The sequence below is a fragment of the Artemia sp. Qi Xiang Cuo genome, chromosome 6, assembly GCF_049724085.1.
Source record: "Artemia sp. Qi Xiang Cuo chromosome 6, ASM4972408v1, whole genome shotgun sequence".
Lineage (NCBI taxonomy): Eukaryota > Metazoa > Arthropoda > Branchiopoda > Anostraca > Artemiidae > Artemia > Artemia sp. Qi Xiang Cuo.
Window position 1 is genome coordinate 20,026,788 of NC_142799.1, and position 26,538 is coordinate 20,053,325.

Consider the following 26,538-nt stretch of genomic DNA (forward strand, 5'->3'; position numbering starts at 1 on the left):
GCAAAAGATTTTTTTTTTGGGGGGTTACAAAAAAAAACATTAAAAAAGTATCAAAAATTTGTCTATATTTATTTTTGTTACGTTTTTACGAGTAAGACAAACATTTAAGGGGGGCCAACCCCCCCCCCCCCTGAATACGGCCTTGCTTGTCATATTGGCGTTTCAAATTTTAATATGCATTCTCCAATGAGTGAATGGTTCCTAATTACTTGACAAGTTTGTTATTAGATTTTATCTTTCATTTTCTGAAAATTATACCTTTCCTTTTTTGTCCTCTAGATTAATGGATTTTCTTCGTCAGAAAAATTTCACCGACGCACCCCCCTCCCCCGCTTCCATAATGCATTCATATTGTTTTCCCATAATTCCCACAATGAATTTAATTTTCCCGTAATGATTTTTTTTCTCCGTATAATCTAACTATTTTTGCTTCCTTTTTTTAAGTTTCCCATCCCTACATTTCAACACCCCTCCCCCAAATTAATTCCTGGCTCCGGCCTTATATACTCTATCAGTAATTATAAGGAGTCTTGGAGTCCTCTCCACGGATCATAATTGACATGAGGTCATCAGCCCATAAATCGCGGTCGGTTAGTTTGAATAAAGTTATTGCAATCAGTATGTACCGTACGGTCAATAAATCATTAGATGAAAATTTTGAATCATCCTTCCCTTACTTGTAAGAAATTGAAGATTCTGGCAAATTTGTTGAATCTTGGATTCATTATCTGAAAGACAAACATGACATTTAGTTTACCTTTCAATGCTCTTTCCAAATATAAGAATTGCCGATGTTGCCGATGTTGCTTCCCTTCAAAATTAAATTTAGAATTCCAAATTAAATTTACTGGCTTTATTTTAGGAAAATTAGTACAATGGAAGACTGGGAAGCGGATTTTTGGTCCAGTATCTCAGTATTCTCTTCGGAGAAGGCCATTACTTTTTCAGTCCCCCCCCCCAATTTCCTTAATTTTCAGATAATCTACTGTTTTTGCTTCTTATCGAGTGTACTCGAAATAATACTTGTATCCCAGCATTTTAGGAGATGATAATATTGACAATCGGAAGCTTCAAATAACGATATAAAACTAGGTTTTATTCTCCGAGATAAGTTCGATAGTGTTTGAGGATTCAAGTTTGTATAAAAAGAAGCATTTTTAGGGAGCTAATAGGGGGCTCCAAAGCAGCCAGTTTATATTAATGTTATTAGAGATTTTATAATTTTTTTTTTATAAATCTTGAAATTTTGGGGTGTTCAGACCCACCTTCCGTATATGTACACGCGTGCTGTTGTTACTGACTCGATGCAGCTTAGTACCAGATGTTGTCTTAAATGCACCTCTTTGACATCTATTTCTATTCGGGGAGGGGGGGGGGGAGCTCCAAAGCAGCCAATTTATATTAATGCTATTAGAGATTTTGATTTTTTTTTATAAATCTTGAGATTTTGGGGTGTTCAGGCCCACCTTCCGTATATGTACACGCGTGCTGTTGTTACTGAATCGATGCAGCTTCGTACCAGATGCTGTCTTAAATGCACCTCTATGACATCTATTTCTATTCGAGGCGCGTTTTCTCTTTTTAGACTATCCCCCCAAGGGGTTGAGCAAAGGCCGATTCTTGACACCTGGTGCAGAATAAGAGGCACGTCTGTGAGGTAGACTTGTAGGTATGGAGTTGTCATTACCTGTTCTAATCAGGGCGAAACCCAATTGACAGCCCATTCACTTTCTTCGGATGCTTCCCTTTTTTGTCCTCGAGAGAGAAGACTTGTCAGCAGAATGCTTGGCTGATCTTCCATATCTTAGCTAAGAGTTGGTGAACATCCATCATACCTGCATGATAAACAAATGGCATCCTGAATTAGAAGAAACGGAAATGTATTGCAACCTAGTCTATTCAAATTTGCCAATGTCATGCAAATCGATGGTTAAGATTATCCTGTTTCTTGAATTTTAAGTATAGAGAAAAGTCTTAAATGGAAAAAAAAAAATGACATATAAATTGGCGTTGATCCTAGAATTGAATTGGAAATTTATTTCGACATGTTATTCGTAATTTCAGCTAAACATGGACATTCATGTATAAATAAGATGCTTATTGTAAGGGGGTTGGGAATGAGTACCAAGGTCTCGGAACAATTGTATATTGATTTTTTCGTTCTTTTTTTGCAACACTGCTGTAATTTGAAGTGTTATTTGGCAGTTTTTTTCCACACTAAACTTTCCAGCTCGCCTGCTTAAACTCAGCTTGTTCGATGAATTAATTCAACTCTTTTTTCTATTCCTTATTTGATTTCCAAGATGCTTAGAAATTTATGTTTATTTGTCAAAACTCTGTTAATACTCATCTTCCTCGTTTCAGTTGCGGAAATAGTACGAAATTGTAATTGTTTATATTAGAATAGATTTTTTTCTTATCTTAGAGACATGCAAATACGCAGGGGGGGGGGGTGCTTTGGTCACGTCTGCCTCCCTAAACTTTGATATTTGTTTTCTTTAATTTATTTGTCTATTTAATTTGTGTGTTTTTTTTAATCTGACAGACCCTAACTTCCCCTCCAGCTTACATTTTTGTGTATATACCTACTTGGGAATTGAACAAAGGTTTTGTGTATGTCAGTGTCACCACTGCACTACTTATTTCGCATAACAACGCCATTTCAGTTGTCACAGAACTGCCCGAAAATGATGTCACAGTTAAGCGCCAGAGATATATTTTTAGGCGAGTATGAAAATCGTATTACAGTTTGGAATTTCACATTTGGTGAGAAACAAGCAAGAAACAAGCCTGATAAACATCTTGTTTGCATAAGGCAGTCTGGGAACTTTCAATCACGCCTTACATAATCACCGTATGATATTAAACACAGTACTTACAAATATATCAGTTTCTAATACTACGTTCAACAACACTATACAAACTTAATTTTTTTTTAAAATAACAAAAATTTTACTTCGCTGCATACAGAAATTTTTGTTCATTGAATTTACAGAATCGCTTCTAGTTTAACTGTTTCTCAGCCCCTCCATATATATATATATATATATATATATATATATATATATATATATATATATATATATATATATATATATATATATATATATATATATATATATATATATATATATATATATATATATATATATATATATATATATATATATATATATATATGAGTAGTAAGCATGTATAAGGTACGAAACCTACGCCTGAGGCATGGATATGTGAGCAGTTTAACCGGTACATTGGCTTACCACGGTCGTTCATCTATTACTAGGACTGGTATATGCCTAAGCAGACAGGTTTTTGTGCCAACGCCTATTTTCTGGGCCCATCAGAGATGTATAAGGAATTACACAAGAATGTGTGTGTAGTTTCAGGGGTTCATGCCTTACCATGGATAGGTATCTATATATTTCACGAGTACAAGCCTTGTCAGACAGGTTTTCCTAGGTTCAATAGCCAAAACTTGAGATCGTCAAATTGCGTATTCAAAGGTTTATTGAGCCTTCTGTAAAAAAAATGCTGGTTTCAGTCGAAGGGTTAGATAATCATGTTTATTCGTATAATGTTTTTACTAAAGATACAGCCAAGCCAAGCATGTTTCTGAGTCAAAAATTATCAAACACTACTAACGTCTAGCCTGAAGGTACCTTGCATCTTGTCCAAAATTGATAGCATATGGTGTTAGATATAAAAAAATTGTACCATTTGCGTAAAAATAACTCTATTTTGCATCGTTGGTAATTAAGGAATGGAATGCTACAGTCAGAATTGTTGCTTTTTCATCCAGTATCGTTTACATTATTAGTGGTATCTAATAATGATAAAAAGTTGTATCATTACGTAAACTAGCTCAATTCGTGAAAAAAGGTATATCATTTGGATAACTCTGCAATTAATGATCTTAATTGGTGATTGAATAATAGGGGTGAGAATGATCTTAATTGGTGATTGGATTGTATAAAGGTGGTGAAAAAGGGTTAAACTTCTTACTAGTTAAGGGAAGCCCCAAGAGGTGGCTAACTTAAAGGCACTATATCATGAATTTGGAATAGCATCGTTAGCATCAATCTATGGAAATGGTTAACGATGACAAGATGACCGTGTGACTTGACCTAGCCTTACTTCTCGGATGTGTTCTGTGTAATACACAAGCAGCATTTGAACAGTGTTGTCAGTATAAAATATGCTCTAACATGGTAGTATACTAAAAAGTTGATACTAACCAATCTATGGAAATGGTTATCGATGACAAGATAACCTTGTGACTTGACCTAGCTTAGCTTCTCAGATGTGTTCTGTATAATACACAAGTACCGTTTGAACAGTGTTGTCAATATAAAATATGCTCTAACATTATAGTATACGAATCACTTGATACTAATAGAGATTTAGATGCCTAAGAAAAGAATTTTAATAAAAAAATTCAGAACAATCCTTAGAATTCCTTGGAAATCAAGTAGTGAGACGATTATGATTATGAACCATCAAGGATCGTAAGCACCAAGGATCCTAACCACCAAGGACCTCAACCTCCAACGGCCCCCTACCCCATTTTTTTATACTTTTTTTTTAAGTTTTTTTTTATTATTATTATTTGTTTAACATGCTATTTTTTCAACTTTTCTTATATGTCTTAGAGTGACATAAAACATACTTAAAACATACAAAAACCACATTTAATATTTTTCAAATTCAAAATGAGAATGATATAGAAATGTTAGTCGCAACTTTTACTAGAAACATGCAAAACGTTAGGTTCGTTTAGGTTCACGTATCGTGGCGCCACGATAAGTGAAACTAAATGAACCTAACTTTTTGCATTTCTCTCTCACTTGGCCCCTGTGCTTCAGTTGGTGTTCTGCCATCTATAACTATACGTGATAAGAGGGCAGCAGATGTGGCAACGAAAATATGTCAGTATCTTTACTTTTTTAAATGTGAATGAAACTATTTGACTACAGGTAGTCGGGTTGTCTATTGTAACCTAACTTAAATGAATCTAACTTAAAAGCAGTTGAATAAACCTAGTGGTAATATGAGAGCCCTCTGAGGGAAATGACATAATAATGTCTTTTGAAAAGTATTCTGTAGAATTAGGGTATGCATAAAGGTTCATATATCTGAAAACTAAAACCCCACTTTATTAGTATTTCTTCAAACTAAGACCCAACTTTATTAAAAAATCAACTGTTATTAATTAAATCATATTATTAATAAAATCAGATTTACTTTAAACATTCAATTCAATTCAATTCAAACTTTTTATTTCCTCCGAATACGAAGAGTAAAAATTAAAAAAAAAATAACCGCTAATCAACAGGCCATAAAATTCTTTTAAACTATATAACAACAAGTGCGCAAAGGCCTTCAATCAAACTTACCACACAAATTAACACGTCTTTCAATAAATAATAAATGAACACTTAAAATTAACACTTCACAAATTAACACTTCATTCAATAATTAATTGAGCTTCATGTGCAGCCTTATATAAATTATGAGAAAAAGAGGTAATTTGGATAAAAATTTCTTTTGCTTTTTCTCCAAAACATGAACAGGTTTTTTTTTATTTTATATGTATTCATTAAAAACGTATTTGATTCAGATTTAGAAAAGCGGCAAAGGAACTTAGCAAAATTAAAAATGTGGTTTTTACATGCGCAATATTATTAATTCTGAAAAACGAGAGAAGCGATGAAAAAAACTAAACGCTGAGGAAAAGCGACTGTATTATATACCCGAGCCAGTGATTTCCGAGAAAGAAGATCGTGAAGACAATTTACTGCCCCGAAACTTGACGCTATTCTAATTTTAACTGCTTTAGAAATAGAAGCACGGCATAGAGCTAAAGTTGGTCCATAAGGCACACCAAGATATAAAAAAGATTCCAAAGGTTTTAAAATACTGTCATAAATACGAACAGAAAGGCCTTAGGACCAAGAATTAAAAACTGATACTTTTCAGGGCGAAAACGAAGTACATGCTCACTAAAAACCACTGCTAAAAAATCTACATTTTGTTGAAGTGACTGAAGTGATCGAATCAAAAGGAGTAAATCATCTGCGTAAGCAATCCAAAACAGACCATAACCTTTACCATAAATATAAGTCAACTGAATTTGATCAAATAGCCCCAAAACAGTAATATTGAAAATCGAAGGAGAAATAATGCTTCCTTGCCTCATTCCCCTACATAAATTAACATTATAATTACTAAACTGATTTTTCCACTTAATACGAATATGAGAGGAGCCATGCCACTTTTTTAAAACCAAAACTACTGGTAGTGGGACATTATTCTTCAGAAGTGCAGTCATAGCCCAAAAATGGATAATTGAATCATACGCCGCCGCAAAATCTAACGCAAGTGTATAAACTCTATCCCATTGCTTACAAAAGGATATTATTCTTGAAAGGAGGATATGAGCAACATCCATGCTTAGACCCGTACGGAACCCAATTTAATTCAGGCCTTGGTTACAAGACTCCAAACACTTTAATAAAACTAACTCAAAAACTTTGCTAATCTGGCACGAAACAGTAATCGGCCTTTAATCAGAACATCGATTCGTATTCCCTCCTTTTTTTGAAAGGGGTGAAGTGGTCGCACGAGAAAAGCTAGTTGGAAGAACTCCAGAAGAAATAATAGTAGTTAAAAGAGTAGCGAGAAGAAGGATTGCTTTGGGGGCTGCCCATTTTATATGGTTTGAATGTATACCATCATGATCAAAGGATGCTTACTTTTTAGAGCTTTAATTGCTGCCGTTACATCTTCAACAGAAACAGATATTTCACTTTTTGGGCGGGGCTTTGAAATTTCTTCCGATAATAAAGAGTCAAGCCGTGATTCAACTGCCGCATCACCGGATGAAAAAACCTGATTATAATGAGTTATCCAATCATCTAGTTTCAGAGAACTATTAGAATCTGGTGAACAATTATTATTACGACGTGTAGAATTAACAAAACTCCAAAGCTCATTCTTATCACTAGTAATCCTTGAATCAATTTCATCTTTTATAATTTCATTATGCAAACGCAACTCAGCCTGAAAAATGCGTTTAGTTAATTTGATACCATCATGAAATGGTCCAGATCGCGGTTTTCCCGTGCAATTCCAAAGGTAACAAGCTTGAGATGCATTCCTTTGGCTTTGCTTTAAAATCGGGTTAAGGTTCCAACCTAAAACACGAGATCCACGACGGAAAGAATCAGTCGTAAATGCTTTATTAGCCCCGACTTTTAAACTATGAAGAGTTTCAAGGTAAAATAGATCAATATCAATTTGATCAAGATCCTTACAATAATTTACAATTATTTTAGCTAAAAGATCAATTTTTCCCGATCCCAGATCATTTTATTTACAATTTGACCAGAACGATGGATAATTTTAAAAGATGGAATTTGAATATTTAAACGAAAAGAAAGGTAAAAATGGTCACTAATAGACATATCCAATCCAACATGAACAGGGCGTGGCAATAACGCTGCATTTGAAAGAAGCACATGGTCTAGATTAGAGCAAGAATCAGAATTATGGACATGCGTAAAATCCGCATCCTTTGAAACTATAGTAAAAACCAAAAACAAAGATAAAAGAGCGGAGGAGCGGAAATCAGAAATAGCAATGTTGCAGTTAAAATCCCCGCAAATAAGCCACTGGAAATCTGATGGAACTTTCGCCACAAATCGCGATAATTCTAAACATGCAAAATTGAAATCAAAATCTGAATCAATAGTATGATAATTTTTTGGTAAATTGCACGAGATAACAATAATCCCTGGGATTCGAACAGCAACAAAATAACGATTAACAGTAAACACTGAAACTGGAATATTCTCTCGAATAAAAATGCAAACGCCTCCAGATGGACGTCCACCTGTAGGTGTAGCTGGAGATATAAAACACTTAAACTGCTGCGACAGGCTCGAAATAAGACCAGTAGAGTGGTCCAGATGGCGATGCTCTTGAAGACACAAAATATCCAGATCGCATAGCATAGACTGCAATACATGTTGTTTATAACCAAATCCATTCAGATTCAGAGATATAATCTTTGCACTAATCATTTTTTATTCTTTGCAACTTTTTCGGTAAACCGTTTGCAGCGAAAGCTAAATCCAGTATGTTCATGAGATCCACAATGGAAGCAACAAGGTTCATTCTGGCAAGGGTTGTTCCTAGAATGAGAGTGTCCACTACCAATGCACTTGAGACAACGTTCCACACTAGAGCAGCCCGACGATATACGCTCTAGCGATCTGTATTTGTAGCACATTCACGGTAAAAACTTACAATCAGTAAGCCGGAAATGTTCGTAGCCAATGTGAATCCCATGACGCAAATAATGAACTTTGCCGTCGCCGAACGGAAGTATACATGATATGATTTCGAAACACCGATGCGCTGTATCTCTTCGATACCTTGGTTAGAAGCACACACACTCTCTGGATCGATTGGGAAGTCCATTCGTGATAATAAACCGACAATTCTCGATTTGCGTGCCTCAGTTTTACCGACCTTTTCATTCAAACAGGCTTTCATGTTTTCGGCGTTTTGTCTTTTCGTATGAATGACCCATTTCGGTTGCTGCAATACTGATTCCTTAGAAAGTGAAATCCGCACTATACCATCAGCTCCATCCAACGATTTCAGAAAAGCTTCACGCTTTAAGGGATCATCACAATCTTGTGGCGGTGAATCTACTACAAGACCCACTGTTTCTGACTCGCTATTCAGCGGAGACCAAGATTTATCATTAAGTTTTTCTTTATTTATACAGCTCACCTCCTCGCTCTGTACTCCGTCACAACACTCTTTCACCAAAGCAGGAGTCTTCGCTTCCATACTTGTGACGTAATCAAGTTTATCAATAATGCTAAAAAGATGCCGGTCCCAGCTTTGAATGGCATGGCTAAAGTGAGCATTTTGATCCGTATCTATCGCAGGTATCGCATCACTTGCAGTCATAACGAATTTCAAATTTGGCCAGCGAGGGGTTGCATCCTCAGAAATAAGGATGTCTAAAATATCTTGTGACAGGCTTTGCTTAGCAGAGGGACCGCTAAGTGCAAGGAGTTTGTGCGTGGGATTCACTAGAGATGTTAGGTGGCTTCTAGCTTGATCAAGATGATCAGTAGAACAGAAGTTTGCACACGCAGATATGCAGCAGGCGGACGAAATTCCTGACTGTAGACAGTGCCAAAAAAGCTTAAAACTGGTGATTAAACAAGAGTCCCTGAAGGAGGCTGGATCTGCGGGAAAGCAGGTTTATCAGCAAATTTCTCGCAGCAGTCAGAGCACTGATATATTATAATACTGTCTTTCTCAATCCTCTGAAGAATTTCACAGCGGTCATGGCAGAGGCGACCACACCTCCCAGCAGATGTGTTGCAAATAGCTGTTCCTCTGGTTGCGAGACTGGGGCTCTCTTTGGAAACTTTGCATCCTGTCTTGTACAACTTTTCAGAAGCCACGGCAGCCATTTATCAATTAATAATAATAACATATAAATATCAACTTGGTACTATGTGCTACGGAAATGGAAGGGGGCTACCCCAAACCACTACCCCGCCTTCGCCTGAGTAAAACTATTACCAAACAAAATCTCTGCTTACGGAAGGTGTTCTCCTCGGTGATCTTATATAAAAAAACAGTTCATAAACGCTCACAATCTATCACCGCGGATCGCGCCAAAATTCATTTCATTTCACAGAGCACCCTCCTTCGCGCAATTTAATTTACTGTAATTTGTTTCAAACTTAATCCTTATTCCAAACTAAGTCACTGAATTAAATGCAAGCTCAAGCAGTGAATTTCTTAAAACTAAAACCCAACTTTATTTAAAAAGAGCAAATATTATTGATAAAATCAGAGGTATTTAAATGTGGATGTTCCTATTACTGAAAACTAAAACCCAACTTTATTAAAAATCAAATATCATTAATAAAATCAGATGTATTTTAAACGTGGATGTTCTTATTTCTGAAAACTAAAACCCAACTTTATTCAAAAATCAAATATTATTAATATAATCAGATGTATTTTAAACGTTGATGTTTTTATTGCTTAAAACTAAAACCCAACTTTATTTTGAAAAAATTAAATATTATTAATATAATCAGATGTATTTAAAACGTGGGTGCTCTTATTCCTGAAAACTAAAACTCATCTTTATTAAAAAATCAAATATTATTAATAAAATCAGATGTATTTTAAACGTTGATGTTTTTATTTCCATAAGAAAATAAAACAAATTTATTAGAAAATCAAATATTATTAATAAAATCAGATGTGCTTTAAACATGGATGTTTTTATTTCTGAAAACTAAAACCCAACTTCATTTAAAAAATCAAATATTATTGATAAAATCAGAGGTATTTAAATGTGGATGTTCTTATTTCTGAAAACTAAAACTCAACTTTATTTAAAAAAAATAAATATTATTAATAAAATCAGATGTATTTTAAATGTGGATGCTCTTACTTCCAAGAACTAGAACCTAACTTTATTGAAAAATCGAATGATTAATGAAATCAAATGTATTTTAAACGTGGATGTTCCTATTTCTGAAAACTAAAACCCAACTTTATTAAAAAAATCAAATTTTATTAATAAAATCAAATGTATTTTAAACATGGATGTTCCTATTTCTTAAAACTAAAACCAAACTTTATTAAAATATCGAATATTGTTAATATAATCAGATGTATTTTAAACTTGGATGTTTCTATTTCTTAAAACTAAAACCCCACTTTATTAAAAAATCAAATATTATTGATAAAATCAGATGTATTTAAACGTGGATGTTCTTATTTCTGAAAACTAAAACCCCACTTTATTAAAATATCAAATATTATTAATAAAACCAGATGTATTTTAAACGTTTATTTCTGAAAACTAAAACCAAACTTTATTAATAAATCGAATATTATTAATAGAACCAGATGTATTTTAAACGTTGATGTTCTTATTTCTGAAAACTATAACCCAATTGTATTCAAAATCAAATATTATTAATAAAATCACAGAAAATCAAATATTATTAATACAGTCAGATGCATTTTAAGCCCGGATGTTCTTATTTCTGAAAAATAAAACCAAACTTTATTGAAAATCGAATATTGTTAATAAAATCAAATGTATTTTTAATGTGAATGTCCTTATTTCTTAAAACTATAACCCAACTTTTTTTCAGATGTATTTTTAACGGGGATGTTCCTATTTCCAAAACCAGAACCGAAACTTTATAAGAAAATCAAATATTAATAATAAAATCGGATGTATTTTAAACGTGGATGTTCTTATTCCTGAAAACTAAAACCCGACTTTATTAAAAAATAAATATTATTAATAAAATCAGATGTATTCAAAACGTTGATGTTCTTATTTCTGAAAACTAAAACCTCACTTTATTAAAAATCAAATATTATCAATAAAATTAGATATATTTTTAACGCGGATGTTCCTATTTCCGAAAACTATAACCCAACTTTATTAAAAAAATTAGATATTATTATTAAAATCAGATGTATTTTAAACGTGGATGTTCTTATTTCTGAAGACTAAAACACAACTTTATTAAAAAATCAGAAACAGATATATTTTAAATGTGGATGTTCCTGTTTCTGAAAACTAAAATTCTCTCTGCCTGTGTGTCAGGACGGGTGTTTGCTTGTCTGTTTTTGAGAAAAAAATTCAGCTCATCTCTCAGGACTTTAGTAAAACTTCTGTTAAAGTATCTCATTTTCTAATATATCTCCTATGAGCCTGCTAGTAGTATCTTTATCTCTGAAAATTCATTTTCTTACATCTCCGACTTTTTTAATAGATATTCTAAACGTTTGACATTCTGCATTACTTTAAAAATTAAGATCATCTAACAAAGTAATGTATAATATATTTTAAAGGTAATAGTGACATGTAGAATATTACAATAAAAAATATGTTTCATACATTATTATAAATTATTAACATCATTGAACAACTTTGGACATTTTGAATCTGTTCCATAAAATAATTTATCATGCTCTCTCTTGATCCTATAGTTACTATCTTCTCTTAGTTCATAACCAGTAGAATAATCATTCATCCATTTTGAGTCATACACAATTTTTACTGGGGTGTCACCTACAGGTTCAATATGCATTTCATCTTTGGTACTATTGGGTTCATTGACTATATGATCAATAGTAGTAATAACGTTCACTTGTGCTTCATTTTCCATCAATTCATCTTTGGAGGTTGAGGTTCTTGGTGGTTAGGGTCATTGATGATTGTGATCCTTGATGCTTCGAACCTATAATCATCTCACTAGTTGATTTCTAAGGATTTCTATGGATTGTTCTGAATTCCTTTATTAAAATTCCTTTCTTGGTATTTACATCACTATTAGTATCAACTTTTTAGTATACTATAATGTTAAAAGTTGAATAATTTTCCAAAAGTACGAAAAAATTCAGTCCAAAAAAAAGTGCTCCTACAAACATTGTATATCTAATATTAAAAGTCACGACTAACAAATATATATAATTCTCATTTTGAATTTGAAAAATATTAAGTGTGGTTTTTATATATTTTAAGTATGTTTTATGTCACTCTAAGGCATGTAAAAAAAGTTGAAAAAAATAGCATATTAAAAAAATAATAATATTAAAAAAACTAAAAAAAACAAAAAAATTAAAAAAAAATGGGGGTATGGGGACCTTTGGAGGTTGAGGTCTTTGGTGGTTAGGATCATTGGTGCTTACAATCCTTGATGGTTCATACTCTTAATCGTCTCACTACTTGATTTCCAAGGATTCCTAAGGATTATTCTGAATTTCTTTATTAAAATTCTTTTCTTGGCATCTAAATCTCTATTAGTATCAATTGATTAGTATACTACAATGTTAGAGCATATTTTATACTGACAACACTGTTCAAATGGTACTTGTGTATTATACAGAACACATCCGAGAAGTAAAGCTAGGTCAAGTCACTAGGTCATCTTGTCATCGTTAACCATTACCATAGATTGATGCTAACGATGCTATTCCAAATTTATAATAAATTGCCTATGAGTTAACAACCCCTTCGGGCTTACCTTAACTGGTAATCAGTTTAACCCTTTTTTACCACCTTCATACAATCCAATCACTAATTAAGATAATTCTCACCCCCTATTATTCAATCACTAATTAAGATCATTCATTACAGAGTTATCCAAATACTATACCTTTTTTCGCGAATTGAGTTAGTTTACGCAATGATACAACTTTCTATCATTATTAGATACCACTAATAATGTAAACGACACTAGACGAAAAAGCAACAATTCTGACTGTAGCATTCCATTCCTTAATTACCAGCGATGCAAAGTAGTTATTTTTACGCAAATGGTACAATTTTTTTATATCTAACACCATATGTTATCAATTCTAGACAAGATGCAAGGTACCTTCAGGCTAGAGATTATTGGCGTTTGACAATTTTTGACTCAGAAACATGCTCGGCTTTGCTGTATCTATAGTAAAAACATTATTTGTACGAAAAAACATGATTATCTAACCTTTCGACTGAAACCAGTATTTTTTTTACAGAAGGCTCAATAAATTTTTGAATACGCAATTTAACGATCTCAAGTTTTGGCTATTGAACCTAGGAAAACATGTCTGACAAGGCTTGTACTCGTGAAATATATAGATACCTACCCATGGTAAGCCATGAACCCCTGAAACTACACACATACTCTTGTGTAATTCCTTATAAATCTCTGATTGGCCCAGAAAATAGGTGTTGGCACAGAAACCTGTCTGCTAAAGCATATACCAGTCCCAGTAATATCATATATATATATATATATATATATATATATTTTTTTTTTTTTTTTTTTTTTTTTTTTTATATATATATATATATATATATATATATTATATATATATATATATATATATATATATATATATATATATATATATATATATATATATATATATATATATATATATATATATATATATATATATATATATATATATATATATATATATATATATATATATATATATATATATATATATATATATATATATATATATATATATATATATATATATATATATATATATATATATATATATATATATATATATATATATATATATATATATATATATATATATATATATATATATATATATATAAATATATATATATAGCGTATATATATATATATACGCTAAAGTTTTTTATTGTTTTAAAAAAAAATTGTGAGACAGTCAAACTTTAGCGTAAAGAGCGAGGCGTTGAGGAGGGGACAGCCCCTTTCATATACGGAATAAAGAGCGAGGCGTTGAGGAGGGGACAGCCCCTTTCATGTACGGAATAATTTCTGTTCGTTTTAAGTTTTATTGTCGCTCCTTACTTTCAGTTTAAAAAACTTGTTTTTTTTATTTAATTCAGTGAAAGGCTCAGGCGGAAATATTGCCCTGCTGAAAATCTTGAATACAAAAAAAAAAATCAACAGTTTGTTTCTTTTTCCACTTTTTAACCAGTAGTTTCTTCTCGGATTATTCTGCACTTGACTTTAATTTTTCCCTTTACTTGGCCAGCAGAAAGACTTTACCAGAGGAAGAAAACGGCTCCAATACATCGGTCTGGTATATCGAGCATTGAAAGTGTAAATGTCGAAACATCAAAATCGGTACTTTTGTATTATCCAGAACACACTCGAGAAGTTTGCTTTATTTTGTCTGAGTAAAACCGGTTTTTGTCTCGTATTCGGTAATAATTAGCTTATTCTTTCGTGAAATAAACTACAATGCAGGTATATTTTAATTAAATATTTAAAATATAGAGGTCGTTAGGTTAGGTATTTAATATGAGTTCTGGGCGGCTTGCTGTCCATAATTTTTCTTTTATAGTTTCCATAATTTTGTTTCTAAAGTATTATATTTTCATCATATTTTGGTATTTTTCATTATGATTAACCTAACATCACTTCTTGAGTGTGTTCTGGATAATTGTAAATATTAACCAGCTGCTACTAGTAGTTCGTACATCAATAGCAAAATATTCGTACTTTTCCTAGTTTGATGCTCCATATTAAATTTACTTTAAAGTTTCTTCAGAGTCGTATGCCCTCAAGAGTTCATCGTTCTCTTCCAAGCTTTCACGGTTAATTATGTTCCTTTTTATTAGATGGAATCTGCTGCGGTAATTTCTTTATTGAAATGATTTATTCCTATTTTACCTTGTCTTTTATTTTGAGATAATCTTGTGAATGATTTGCAACCTGTATTGTGTTAGTATCAATTTTTAAGTTTTATTGTTGATGTACGAAGCGATTTAGGCTATGTCAGAGCCTGTAATATCCTTTTCGAAAATTTTTACTTTACAAAAAAAGTCTTCTAAGAATCACGGTTGCGGAACAAGTCGAGGCTTCTCTTGCGCTAGAGCGAAATCCCCCCCCCCATCTACCAAAAATTTCCAGGCTAAATATTAACAAAATTTTCATTTATGGACAAAATTTGCATTAATTACCAATATTTTAATACAAAATATCACAAAAAAAATTAATTAAATTCGATCTACTTACTTTCATTTTTAACTAATAGTGCTGAAGATATGGGAAAAAAGATGCATTTCGGTTTCAATTTGCTTATACTTACTGCCAACTGCGCCCTCTATTTTATTTTAGTAAAAGTAAAATTTCAAAAATTACAAAATGATTATAAAAATTAGATTATTTATTTGAAATTTTGTTTTCCTAAAATTTCTACGCCCGGGGTTAGTCCCCCCCCCCTTTCCCTTCCCTAAAATTGCCTCTGTGTATAGGCTAATCATCCATAAAGCTGATAATTGTCTAGACCAGTACTTCTCAAATTTGTTTAGACACTGTACCCCTTTTCACAAAACATTTTAGGTACCCCTTCTCAATTACCGGTACTAAGTAAACTATAGCTAAAATATAAATAAAATTGCCTGTCCTAGAGTTAAGGAGTTGTTTTATATTTTTGTTGGCCAGCCACGTACCCCGACCACGTACCCTCTAAAAATTTTTGCGTACCCCCAATAGTACGCGTACCACAGTTTGAGAACCACTAGTCTAGACTAATTGGCGTGGCCAAAGGCAAAGATGATGGTGGATATTACAATTATTAGGGACTAATCGATCTAGGAGGGTCAATAACCATCGTGTATGTAAATCAAAGCTTTGAAGAATCTATATGAATAGGTTTCCATATTTGACGGCAAAATTGGGAGTGGCAATTGACAAATGAAAAGAAAAAATTAATACGAATAATTAAAAAAAAAAACATTCCCATGACTTATCTTATTCCTGTTAAGGTGGGGCAATGCAAACTTAGGTAGTGAAAAATTATCAATTTGTTTCACTTTATTGTTTAATACTCACAGCTAAAATACCTCTGCAAACTGACTCTCACTTTCATAATCACGAACAGCACAATAATTATGCTATGTGAAACCAGTGTTTTTGTCCGTGTTATTGTTTGAGCATTTTGAAAATTGCCTATTCATTTGTGTAATTATAGTTAATTTGACCTATGCCCTCGCTTATAATGTATCATTGTATTGTCTTTACTGTTATTTATGATTATGGTTTTTTTGTTTGTTTCTTTTTTAGGTCGTACCAAAGGATGTTTCGTGCTGCCAAGGAATTAATTCGTACTCCGCAAAATAACCTCAGAATATTTAAGGTGTGTCTTTATTATTTGTATAGACATATGCACATTGTGGGGGTTTGTAGACGCCGTCTCCTCTCCCGCCATCCCCGAAACCTTTCAGATTAAAAACCTAAAGTTTTTTTTGTATAGTTTCTTGTATTTTCCTTATTATATGTAACAAGGGCGGATCCAGGATTTTTTTCGGGGGGGGGGGGTTACTAATTTTTTACTTTTCCGGGGGGGGCTACTAATTTTTGACTCATTTTTCGACTAATTATACTGATTTTTACCTAGGTTTTACTAATTTTCGACTTATTTTCGACTCGGTCAAAAATTTCGGGGGGGGGGTTCAAACCGGGTAACCCCTCCCTGGATACGGCCTTGATATGTAAGGTATATTTGTTTATCTTTTTCATAATGTACTGGCATGTGCACATGATTGTGTACAGGCACCAGGTTCGTATCTAGGATTTTGGTACTTATGCATTATATATAACGCAGCCCTATAGACTGTACAAGGAAATACAAATGGAAACCTGTCAAACGGGTATTTGCAAGAGATAATGGATTGCAAAGCTTGATTTCTTATTGCGTTTACAATATTTAAACTTTGTTTTTTGGGGTTTAGGGGGTTGGAGGTACCTAGGTTAGATTACGTATTTAATATATGCTATGCTTTACCCCCCCCCCCATCCTTAATGTGAAAATATATAGCCCAAATTTGTTTCTGAACTATTATATTTTCATCCTATTTTATTTTATTTCATTAGCATTAACCAAACTTGACTTCTTTCGTGTGTTATATATAATCCATAAATACCAGGATTTTTTTCGGGGGGGGGGGGCGGGTACACAAGGATTTTTTCGTGGTTGGGGGGGGGCAAACCCCCTACCCCTTGGATACTTCCTTTACAGGCACGTAAATGTCGTGTCCGCCTGAAAGTTTTCAAATTAAAGATTTAAAGTCTTTATAGTTTTTTTTTGTGTATTTGTCATATTGTTTGCCCATTTTTGTTTTTTATTTTTTAATCCATACCCTCCTCTGCTTCTAAATATCTAAAATAAATTGCTGCTCACGTTCCTGATACTATCGCATTGTTTTTAAAATGCTTTTAAACAGCTGATTCAATCCAGGATTGAAATTTAATGAAAATAGAAATCATTATTTCGGAAAGGGTGAAAATAAATAGGAAGATATAAGCGTCTTCTTTTTAAAGGTGCTTATTGTTTATAAAAAGGTTTTTGTGCTATTTTTTTTTATATTGCAAACTTTTTTTTCAGGTTTGAAAATCCCCTTCCGATACTATACTACAATATGAATACAACTGGTAACCAGTAAGAATCATTCTCCTGGGGAAATCTCTTACGAAGGTGCTTTTTGTCATCTAAAATAACAAACGAAAATTGTTACAAAGAGTTAGGCCATTATATACCCTATTATACCATTTTAAACGTAAGCACTTCACTGCTCCTATTATACCAATCTTACACAAAACCTAATATAATTTCCGTCCTCGTTGTTAAATCTTCACTTCTTGCATTATTGAACTTTATCGAAAGTTTACGAAACGTTAGCCACTCTGCTGCACCTGGTCTAGTATACCAAATCGGGTACTGGTGCATTAGATGGTAACTTCTAAAAAGACAATTTTGGTTAATGCTAATGAAATAAAATAAAATAGGATGAATATACAATAGTTTAGAAACAAATTTGGGCTATATATTTGCACATCAGGGGGGGGGGGGTAAAGCATAGCATATATTATATACGTAACCGAGCCTAGGTACTTCCCCCCCCCCTAAACCCCAAAAAACAACAGTTTAAGTATCGTAACGCAATGAAAACTACTCTGCATTCCATTTCTTAATAGCGGTCTCTTTGAAAATAACAGGTCTCTGGCGGGTTTTGTTTATCATTGAATGACTGGTCTCCTTGCAAAGTATATAAAAGTGACCATGTAATGCACTAGTACCCCAAATCGTTTCGTATACCAAAAGAATTCTGTTTGGGGGCTTGAAGATGTTGTTACCTGCATTTTAAGACCAGTTTTTATCGGAAGGGTAATTACCTCCCGGGAAGTTATGATGTTAGTAGACTCCAGGATGAGAATTTGAGAGAAACTTTCCAGGAACAGTTGAATACTAAATTGGAGAGTTTATAATTTTATAATGTGGAAGATGGTTGGAACAATTTTTGAAACATTATTTGTGAAGTTGCTGAAGGTGTCTTAAGGAAGAAAGCTAGGACTGCAGCTAAGAATATTAGTGAAAAAGCTTATTGTTTAATAGAAAGGAGAAAGGAATTGTACAAGAATTATCTGAGTGATAGATCGTATGAAAACAAAATAAATGCAAAGAAAGTGGAGAAAGCATTGAAATATGAACTAAGGAGGTGTGAAGTGGAGGCCATGGATAAAATTGCCGAGGATTTAGAAGATGCAGCTAGACGGCATAATAGTAAAATATTGTACTGGTACACTAACAAATTGAGAGTTAGTAGTCAATCCGGACTTGTCCCAGTTAAAGATAGGAATGGGGTGGCAATTAGCGATAAGGAAAAAGCTAAAGCGAGATGGGCCGAACATTTTGAGAACTTGTTTACCGAGATAGAGTTGCAGGAAAAAATATAGAGGAAAATGAAAAAGTTTGTGATACCTTGGATGTGAAGGAAGATTTGTTTTGTGAGGAGGAATTAGCAACAGTACTAAAAGGATTAAAGAATAATAAGGCTCCAGGTGCTGATAAGGTAGTAAATGAGTTTCTTAAATATGGTGGCTCTGAGGTTAGAAATAATTTACTGAAGATTATGAATATGATTTTTGAAAAAGTGGAAGTACCTAACGATTTTAAGAAAACCTTAATTAAGCCACTTTATAAGAATTATGATAAAAGTAAATGTTGTAATTGTCGAGGCATTAGTGTGGTCTCTGTAGGTAGCAAATTGCTTCGTAATATGATACTTTTTAGACTGAGAGATGCCGTAGACAAAGCTTTAAGAGAAGAACAGTGCGGTTTTATAAAAGGTAGAGGATGTGTTGACCGAATTTTAACTCTTAGGCTAATAATTGAGAAGTGCCTGAGTTTTCAAACACCTTTGGTCCTCAGTTTTATAGATTATGAGCAAGCGTTCGATTCTGTTGATAGAGGAGCTTTAGCAAAGGTTTTATCCTTGTATGGTATACCAGACAAATACATTAAAGTGCTTAGTGCTATGTACAAGAATAACACTGCTGCGGTTAAGGTAGGAAATGAGGTTAGCAGCTCGTTTTGTATTAATTCAGGAGTTATGCAGGGTTGTGTTCTATCTCCCTTTATATGGGTTATTTTGATGGACTTTGTCTTAAGGAGCACAGGAAAGGCAATGGGAGACCACAGAATCAAATGGGAAGGGAAAAGTCTTCTGGACTTAGATTATGCTGATGATTTAAGCATCCTAGATTAAACTGTGACCAAAATGAATGAAGTTTTAGAGGTTTTGCGAGTTCAGGGTGCTAGTATCGGTTTGAAAATTAATGTTAGGAAGACTAAGTCACTAAGTCTAGGAATAAGTGAAGATGAAAAGGTGGCGTTGGGTAATGAAAAGAACGATCAGGTGGGCAGCTTCACTTACCTTGGTAGTAGGCTATTATTAGTAAATATGGTGGGATCAGTGAAGATGTTAAAAATCGAATAGCCAAGACTAAGGGTGTTTTTTCACAGTTAAAAAAAGGTTGGAAGAATACGAAGATAAGTCTGCTAACCAAGATTATAATATTAGATGCTACTGTGATGACAGTTGTCAAATATGGACCTGAAGTATGGACTCCCTAAAAAGAGGATGAAGATTTTCTAGATGTTTTCCAGAGAAATTGCTTAAAGATTGTTCTGGGTACCCGGCTGACTGACCGTATTTCAAACAATAGGCGATACAAAAAATGTGGTTCAATACCGCTTTCTAGGTCTATAATGAAAGAAAGGTTGAGGTGGTTAGGGCATGTTGTGTGGATGAAGGATGACAGATTGCCGAAGATTGTTCTTTTCGGCCAACCATCTAGGGCTAAACGGAAAGCAGACCGTCCCCGTCTGGGGTGGGAGGACGGCATAATGAAAGATTTAAAGGAACTGGAAATTTCGTGGGCGGGTGTAAAAAGGGAGGCTTTGAATAGATTGGGGTGGATGAGGAGCGTGCGTAGCTGTGTTGGCATCAGGCGGCTTGGCGCTGCGATGAGTTGTTAGTAGTAGCAGTAGTTTAAGAGCTGGAGAAATATTTCAGGGAGGGGGAACGGTAAGCCTCCCCCTCGCTATTCAAATAGCGATTTTTTAAGTACTTACCGTTGGAGTGGGCTTTCCGCTTAAACAACAAAGTAGTTTACAGTTTTCGCCAATTTGAATCACTCTTAGACGTAAAAGGAAAGTAAATACAGGTATTGCATCTTTTCTTCTTGCCAGAGTTGATAGGAAAAGCCGACTTAAAAGAAACTTATGACTTAATGCAGTTTTTAGTTTCAAGTCTTCGCAGTAATTGTTGCATTTTCCCCCCTGCTTTCTTTATTCTTTTTATGGCTGAACTTATTTTACAATAACATTATATCATCAAGCGCGTTAAATCTGCAAGTATATTCAACAAGGTGTTTCCGAAGAATGCATTTTAACCAAACAAATGTATTTAGCCTTTGCTAACTTGTTACCCCCAAGGCTCCTGCCCAGACTCACAAGCCTGGCCAATCCCGACCAACACATTTATTTACAAAAGACTGACAAAAGATTTTTTCAGGGTGGGAGGGATTACAAAAGGATTTTTTTCGGGGGGCTAGAAAAAAGTAAAAAACACATCAAAATTTGTTTATATTCATTTTTGTAACGTTTTTACGAGTCGTAAAAACATTTCGTGGGGGTGGGGGGTTCAAACCCCCTAACCCCCCCCCCCCCTGGATATGGTCTTGACAAGCAAGTGCATACCCCCTGAAAACTTTCAAATTAAAGATTTAAATTCTTTACTTATTTTTGTATTTGTCATATTGCAAGCTCATTTTTGGCTCTTTTTTTAATCCATACCCTCCTCTGCTTCTGAAATGTTATCCAAAAACAAATTGCTGCTCACGTTCGTAATACTATCACATTATTCTTAAAATGCTTTTGAACAGCTGATTCAAACCAGGATTGAAAATTGATGGAAATAGTAAATCATTATTTAAGAAAGGTTGAAAATAAGTGGAATTGGACATAAGAACCATCCTCTGTAAAGATACTTAGGTACTTGTGTCTTATAGCCACCACACTCAAGTTCTGTCGAGAAGTGAAGTTTGGTTAAGGCTAATGAAATAAACAAAATATGATGAAAATAAAATACTTTATCAATAAAATTATGAAAACTACAACTTGGCAATATGCGGCCGGAACGCAGAAATGTCACTAAGAAACACGTTGAAATTAGCTCTGTCTTCTGCCGTTAATGCCACCCGCTACAGGTACTCTGCTAGGTATGATTTTAGGTGATGGCGGGATGTACCTCGGTGCCGTTTATTCCTCCACTTTGTGGAACCCCACATTCTCTCTACTTTTTTGGGCAGATATACTGGTTTCTGGGTCGAGAAAATTCTTTGTGTGGTTCGCATCACAGTTTATATAATTAGGTTCGCATCACTATTATATATACTGTGGGTTCGCATGGTCAGACACTATTTCCTATCAACACAGATCCCAAACTGAGTGAATTTCACCCCATGGTCTGAAAACCGGTTTTTTTTTGTTTTTATTTCTGCTATTTTTAAATTCCTGGTGATCCAATGTTCCATGAATGACTGACAAGATCCATCGCCAAACGGCCAAGTTGCGCTTGCCGTATTTTATTTCGCAGTTATTATTCTTTGTTATATATCGTTCTTTTATTTTTTTTTATTATTTTTATTATTCTTTTTTTTTATCGTTTAGTTTTTACTCTTTTTGAATTCCTTGTTATCAAAGATTCCATAAGTGGTATACAGGGTCGGCCAAAAGTACAAATCCTATTGTTGCTAATCATCGTTATACTGGGCGAGGGGTAACAACTGGGCATTTTGAGGGACACCTGGAGGCATGAGGCACGGAGGCACGACGGAGGCATGCCTCCGGAGGCATGCCGGAGGCATATTCCAAAGGGCGCAACATGTAAATATATACAGCTTGCCTGTTATTCGGTATCTTTCGAATATTTCAGCACCTTCAAAAGCGATCTTTTAAAACTTGGAAAAAATCATTTACGGGTTTATTTGGCAAGGAAAAAAACCCCCAAGACTGAAAACAACTGATATGTACCTAAAAAGGAAGAACGGAGGACTATAAGTTGTTGATATTCATGCAAAAACTAGGTAACCCTACGATGGCACTGATGGTGTCACTTTTTCCTATTAGACATGCAGCGTTGCCACCGGCTCAAAAAATAAAATTCCGATTTTTCTTCAAAAAAAGTCCCGAAATTTCAAAAAAAATCCCGGAACACGGTTTTTAAGTTATACAACATAGGGCTGCGCGGTGATGACGTAAAAAGCAAGGTGTGAAATTCAAAGTACCGTGAAACGTGGTTTTTAATTGTAACTAACAACTGATTGTCAATATTCCTAGTATTATTTCGACGTGAAAACGTTCTGGTGGATTAGTAGGATCTACGTCAAATATTTTAGGCCAAAACAATTCGGCAAAGTTCCGAAAAAACGTGTCTAAGCAAGTAGAGAGGGGGGTCCGACTCGTGACCCCACCACGTGGTTTATGGTTTTCTCAGTGAGAATGAAAAAACAGGAATTTTCTCACTTGGAAAAACATGAATTTTCTCACATTTATGGTTGTTTTCTTGGACGGTTATGAGTGTTGGTCAATTTATTTGATGTTTTTCATGGATGTCAACAGCAATTCATGTCTGTTTAATGGTTTTTGTCAGTGAGAATGAAAAAACAGGAACTTTCTCACATTTATGGATGTCAACAGCAATTTATGTTCCTATTTTATGGTTTTTGTCAGTGAGAATGTACATGCTCGACGCGAATGTTATGAGATTGTTTGGCTAACCTAACCTGAGAAATTGATTTACATAATCGGTGGGGGAATTATTGGTCCACGAATGGGGAATTAAGAAACAATCATGGCTTCTTTGATCTTTAGGCTAACCTAACCTGAGAACTTGATTTACATAATCGCTAGGGGAATATATTGATTCACGAAGGGGGAATTAAGAAACATTATGGCTTTCTTTATTCTTAGGTCTGAGGGATAAACGTTCTTTAGGTCAGAGAGAAAAATTAATATTCTATTTTTAAATAGGGCTTCATTGATCTTTACTGTCAGGAATTAGAAATGACATCACTTGTTATCTTGGAATTATGCGGGAGGCTAAAGAGATAGAAATTCTATTTTTAAATACGGCTTCACTGAGCTTTAAGTCGGAGAGATAGATTAATATTCTAACGAAACCTTAATAGTGTAGCTAGGAAAATTTATGAGATGAAGAGATTAACTTAGGAAAGGGTTTCCTAGAAATTTGAAATGTGAATGCACAGAGATGCCAAAAACAAAAGGAACACGCTGAGATTACTTTTAGGGGATTATTTGGCTGAAACGGTTTTAGACATTTTAGGGAATTATTTCGGCGAAACAGTTAGAGACATTTTAAAAGATGATTTTAGAAAAGGTTATAGAAGAGGTTTTGAGTGCGGTCGTTATAGTAAACAGGTTCTATTTAAACAGTGTCGTGAGGTCCTCTACCCCAAACCCGAAGGGCCCTGATCGCTCTAGCCTGATCCAAAGGGATCTAATCCTCATAACCCACCCCAAATCGAACCCCCCCATATCCCAACGTTACCAGGGCTACCCTCCCGTCCCCCCCACCCCCCAAGGGTTAACCACGGCCCCCGCGTTCGGTTAGGGATGTTTTGTGTAAATTAGGTTTGGGGGGGTATGGGGTGCGATTTTTGACTTTTCTGAGTTGGATTTCTTAGTCTTTCATAGGTATGTGTTGTCTGAAACCTATGATTTGGGATTGGTGGTTTGCTATTTTGACTTTTCTGAGCGGGATTTCATAGCCTTTCATAGGTGTGTACTGTCAGAAAATTATGATTTGGGATGTGTCGTTTGCTATTTGGACTTTTCAGAGCTAGAATTCTTAGTCTCTCATAGGTGTTTGTTGTCTGAAACTTCTATTTTGGGATGAGTAGTTTGCTATTTCAGACATTTATGAGCTAGGCTTTCCTAGTATATCGTAGGTGAATGTTGTCAGAAAATTATGATTTGGGATATGTAAATTACTATTTCGGTCTTTTCTGAGCTAGATTTCTTAGTCCCTCATATGTGTTTGTTGTCTGAAACTTCTAGTTCGGGATGAGTAGTTTGCTATTTCAGACTTTTATGAGCTAGGCTTTCATAGTATATCGTAGGTGAATGTTGTCAGAAAATTATGATTTGGAATATGTAAATTACTATTTCGGGCTTTTCTGAGCTAGATTTCTTAGTCCCTCATAGGTGTTTGGTGTTTGAAACCTATAGTTTGGGATGAGTAGTTTGCTATTTTTGACTTTTCTGAGCTAGGTTTCTTAGCCTTTCATAGGTGTGTGTTGTCAGAAACTTATGATTTGGGATATGTAAATTACTATTTTTGACTTTTCTGAGCTAGATTTCTTAGCCTTTCATAGGTGTTTGTTGTCTGAAACCTATAGGTTGGGATGAATAGTTTGCTTTTGGACTTTTCAGAGCTGGATTTCTTAGCCTTTCGTGGGTGTGTGTTGACTGAAACTTATGATTTGGGATATGTAAATTACTATTTCGGGCTTTTCTAAGCTAGATTTCTTAGTCTTTCGTTGGTGTGTGTTGTCTGAAACCTATGATTTGGGATTTGTAGTTTTGCTTTTTGGACTTTTAAAAGCTAGGATTCTTAGTCCCTCATAGGTGTTTCTTGTCTGAAACTTCTAGTTTGGGGTGAGTAGTTTGCTATTTCAGGCTTTTCTGAGCTAAGGTTTCTTAGTATTTCGTAGGCGTGTGTTGTCTGAAGCTTATGACTTGAGGTGACTAATTTGCTATTTCAGGCCTTTCTGAGCTAAGGTTTCATAGTATTTCGTAGGTGAATGTTGTCGGAAACTTATGATTTAGGATATGTAAATTACTATTTCGGGCTTTTCTGAGTTAGATTTCTTAGTCTTTTGTTGGTGTGTGTTGACTGAAACCTATGATTTGGGATATAAGGCTCTTAGTCTTTCGTAGGTATATGGTGTCTGAAACCTATGATTTGGGATTTGTAGTTTGCTTTTTGGACTTTTCAGAGCTAGGATTCATAGTCCCTGATAGGTGTTTGTTGTCTGAAACCTATCGTTTGGGATGAGTAGTTTGCTATTTCAGGCTTTTCTGATCTAAGGTTTCTTAGTATTTCATAGGTGTGTGTTGTCTGAAACTTATGATTTGAGGTGTGTAATTTGCTATTTCAGCCTTTTCTGAGCTAAGGTTTCATAGTATTTCGTAGGTGAATGTTGTCTGAAACTTATGATTTGGGATATGTAAATTACTATTTCGGGCTTTTTTAAGCTAGATATCTTAGTCCATTGTTGATGTGTGTTTTCTGAAAACAATGATTTGGGATTGGTGGGTTGCTCTTTTTGACTTTTCTGAGCTGGATTTCTTAGCCTTTCATAGGTATGTGTTGTCTGAAACCTATGATTTGGGATGGTTAATTTGCTATTTTTGACTTTTCTGAGCTAGGTTTCTTAGCCTTTCATATGTGTGTGCTGTCAGAAAATTATGAGTTGGGATTTTTAGTTTGCTTTTTAGACTTTTCAGAGCTAAGATTCTTAGTCCCTGATAGGTGTTTGTTGTCTGAAACCTATAGTTTGTGATGAATAGTTTTCTATTTCAAGCTTTTCTGAG

The 26,538-nt window shown here is 34.3% G+C and overlaps 1 protein-coding gene across 1 annotated transcript in view; it reads left to right on the forward strand.

The window, feature by feature from the left end:
• Ipk1 (Inositol phosphate kinase 1) overlaps positions 1-26,538 on the forward strand; it is a 334,853-nt gene that overhangs the window by 252,413 nt on the left and 55,902 nt on the right. The window contains exon 6 of the mRNA XM_089090527.1: positions 16,641-16,713. Coding sequence (XP_088946653.1) covers positions 16,641-16,713 — 73 coding nt within the window. The remainder of the gene's footprint in view (positions 1-16,640; positions 16,714-26,538) is intronic.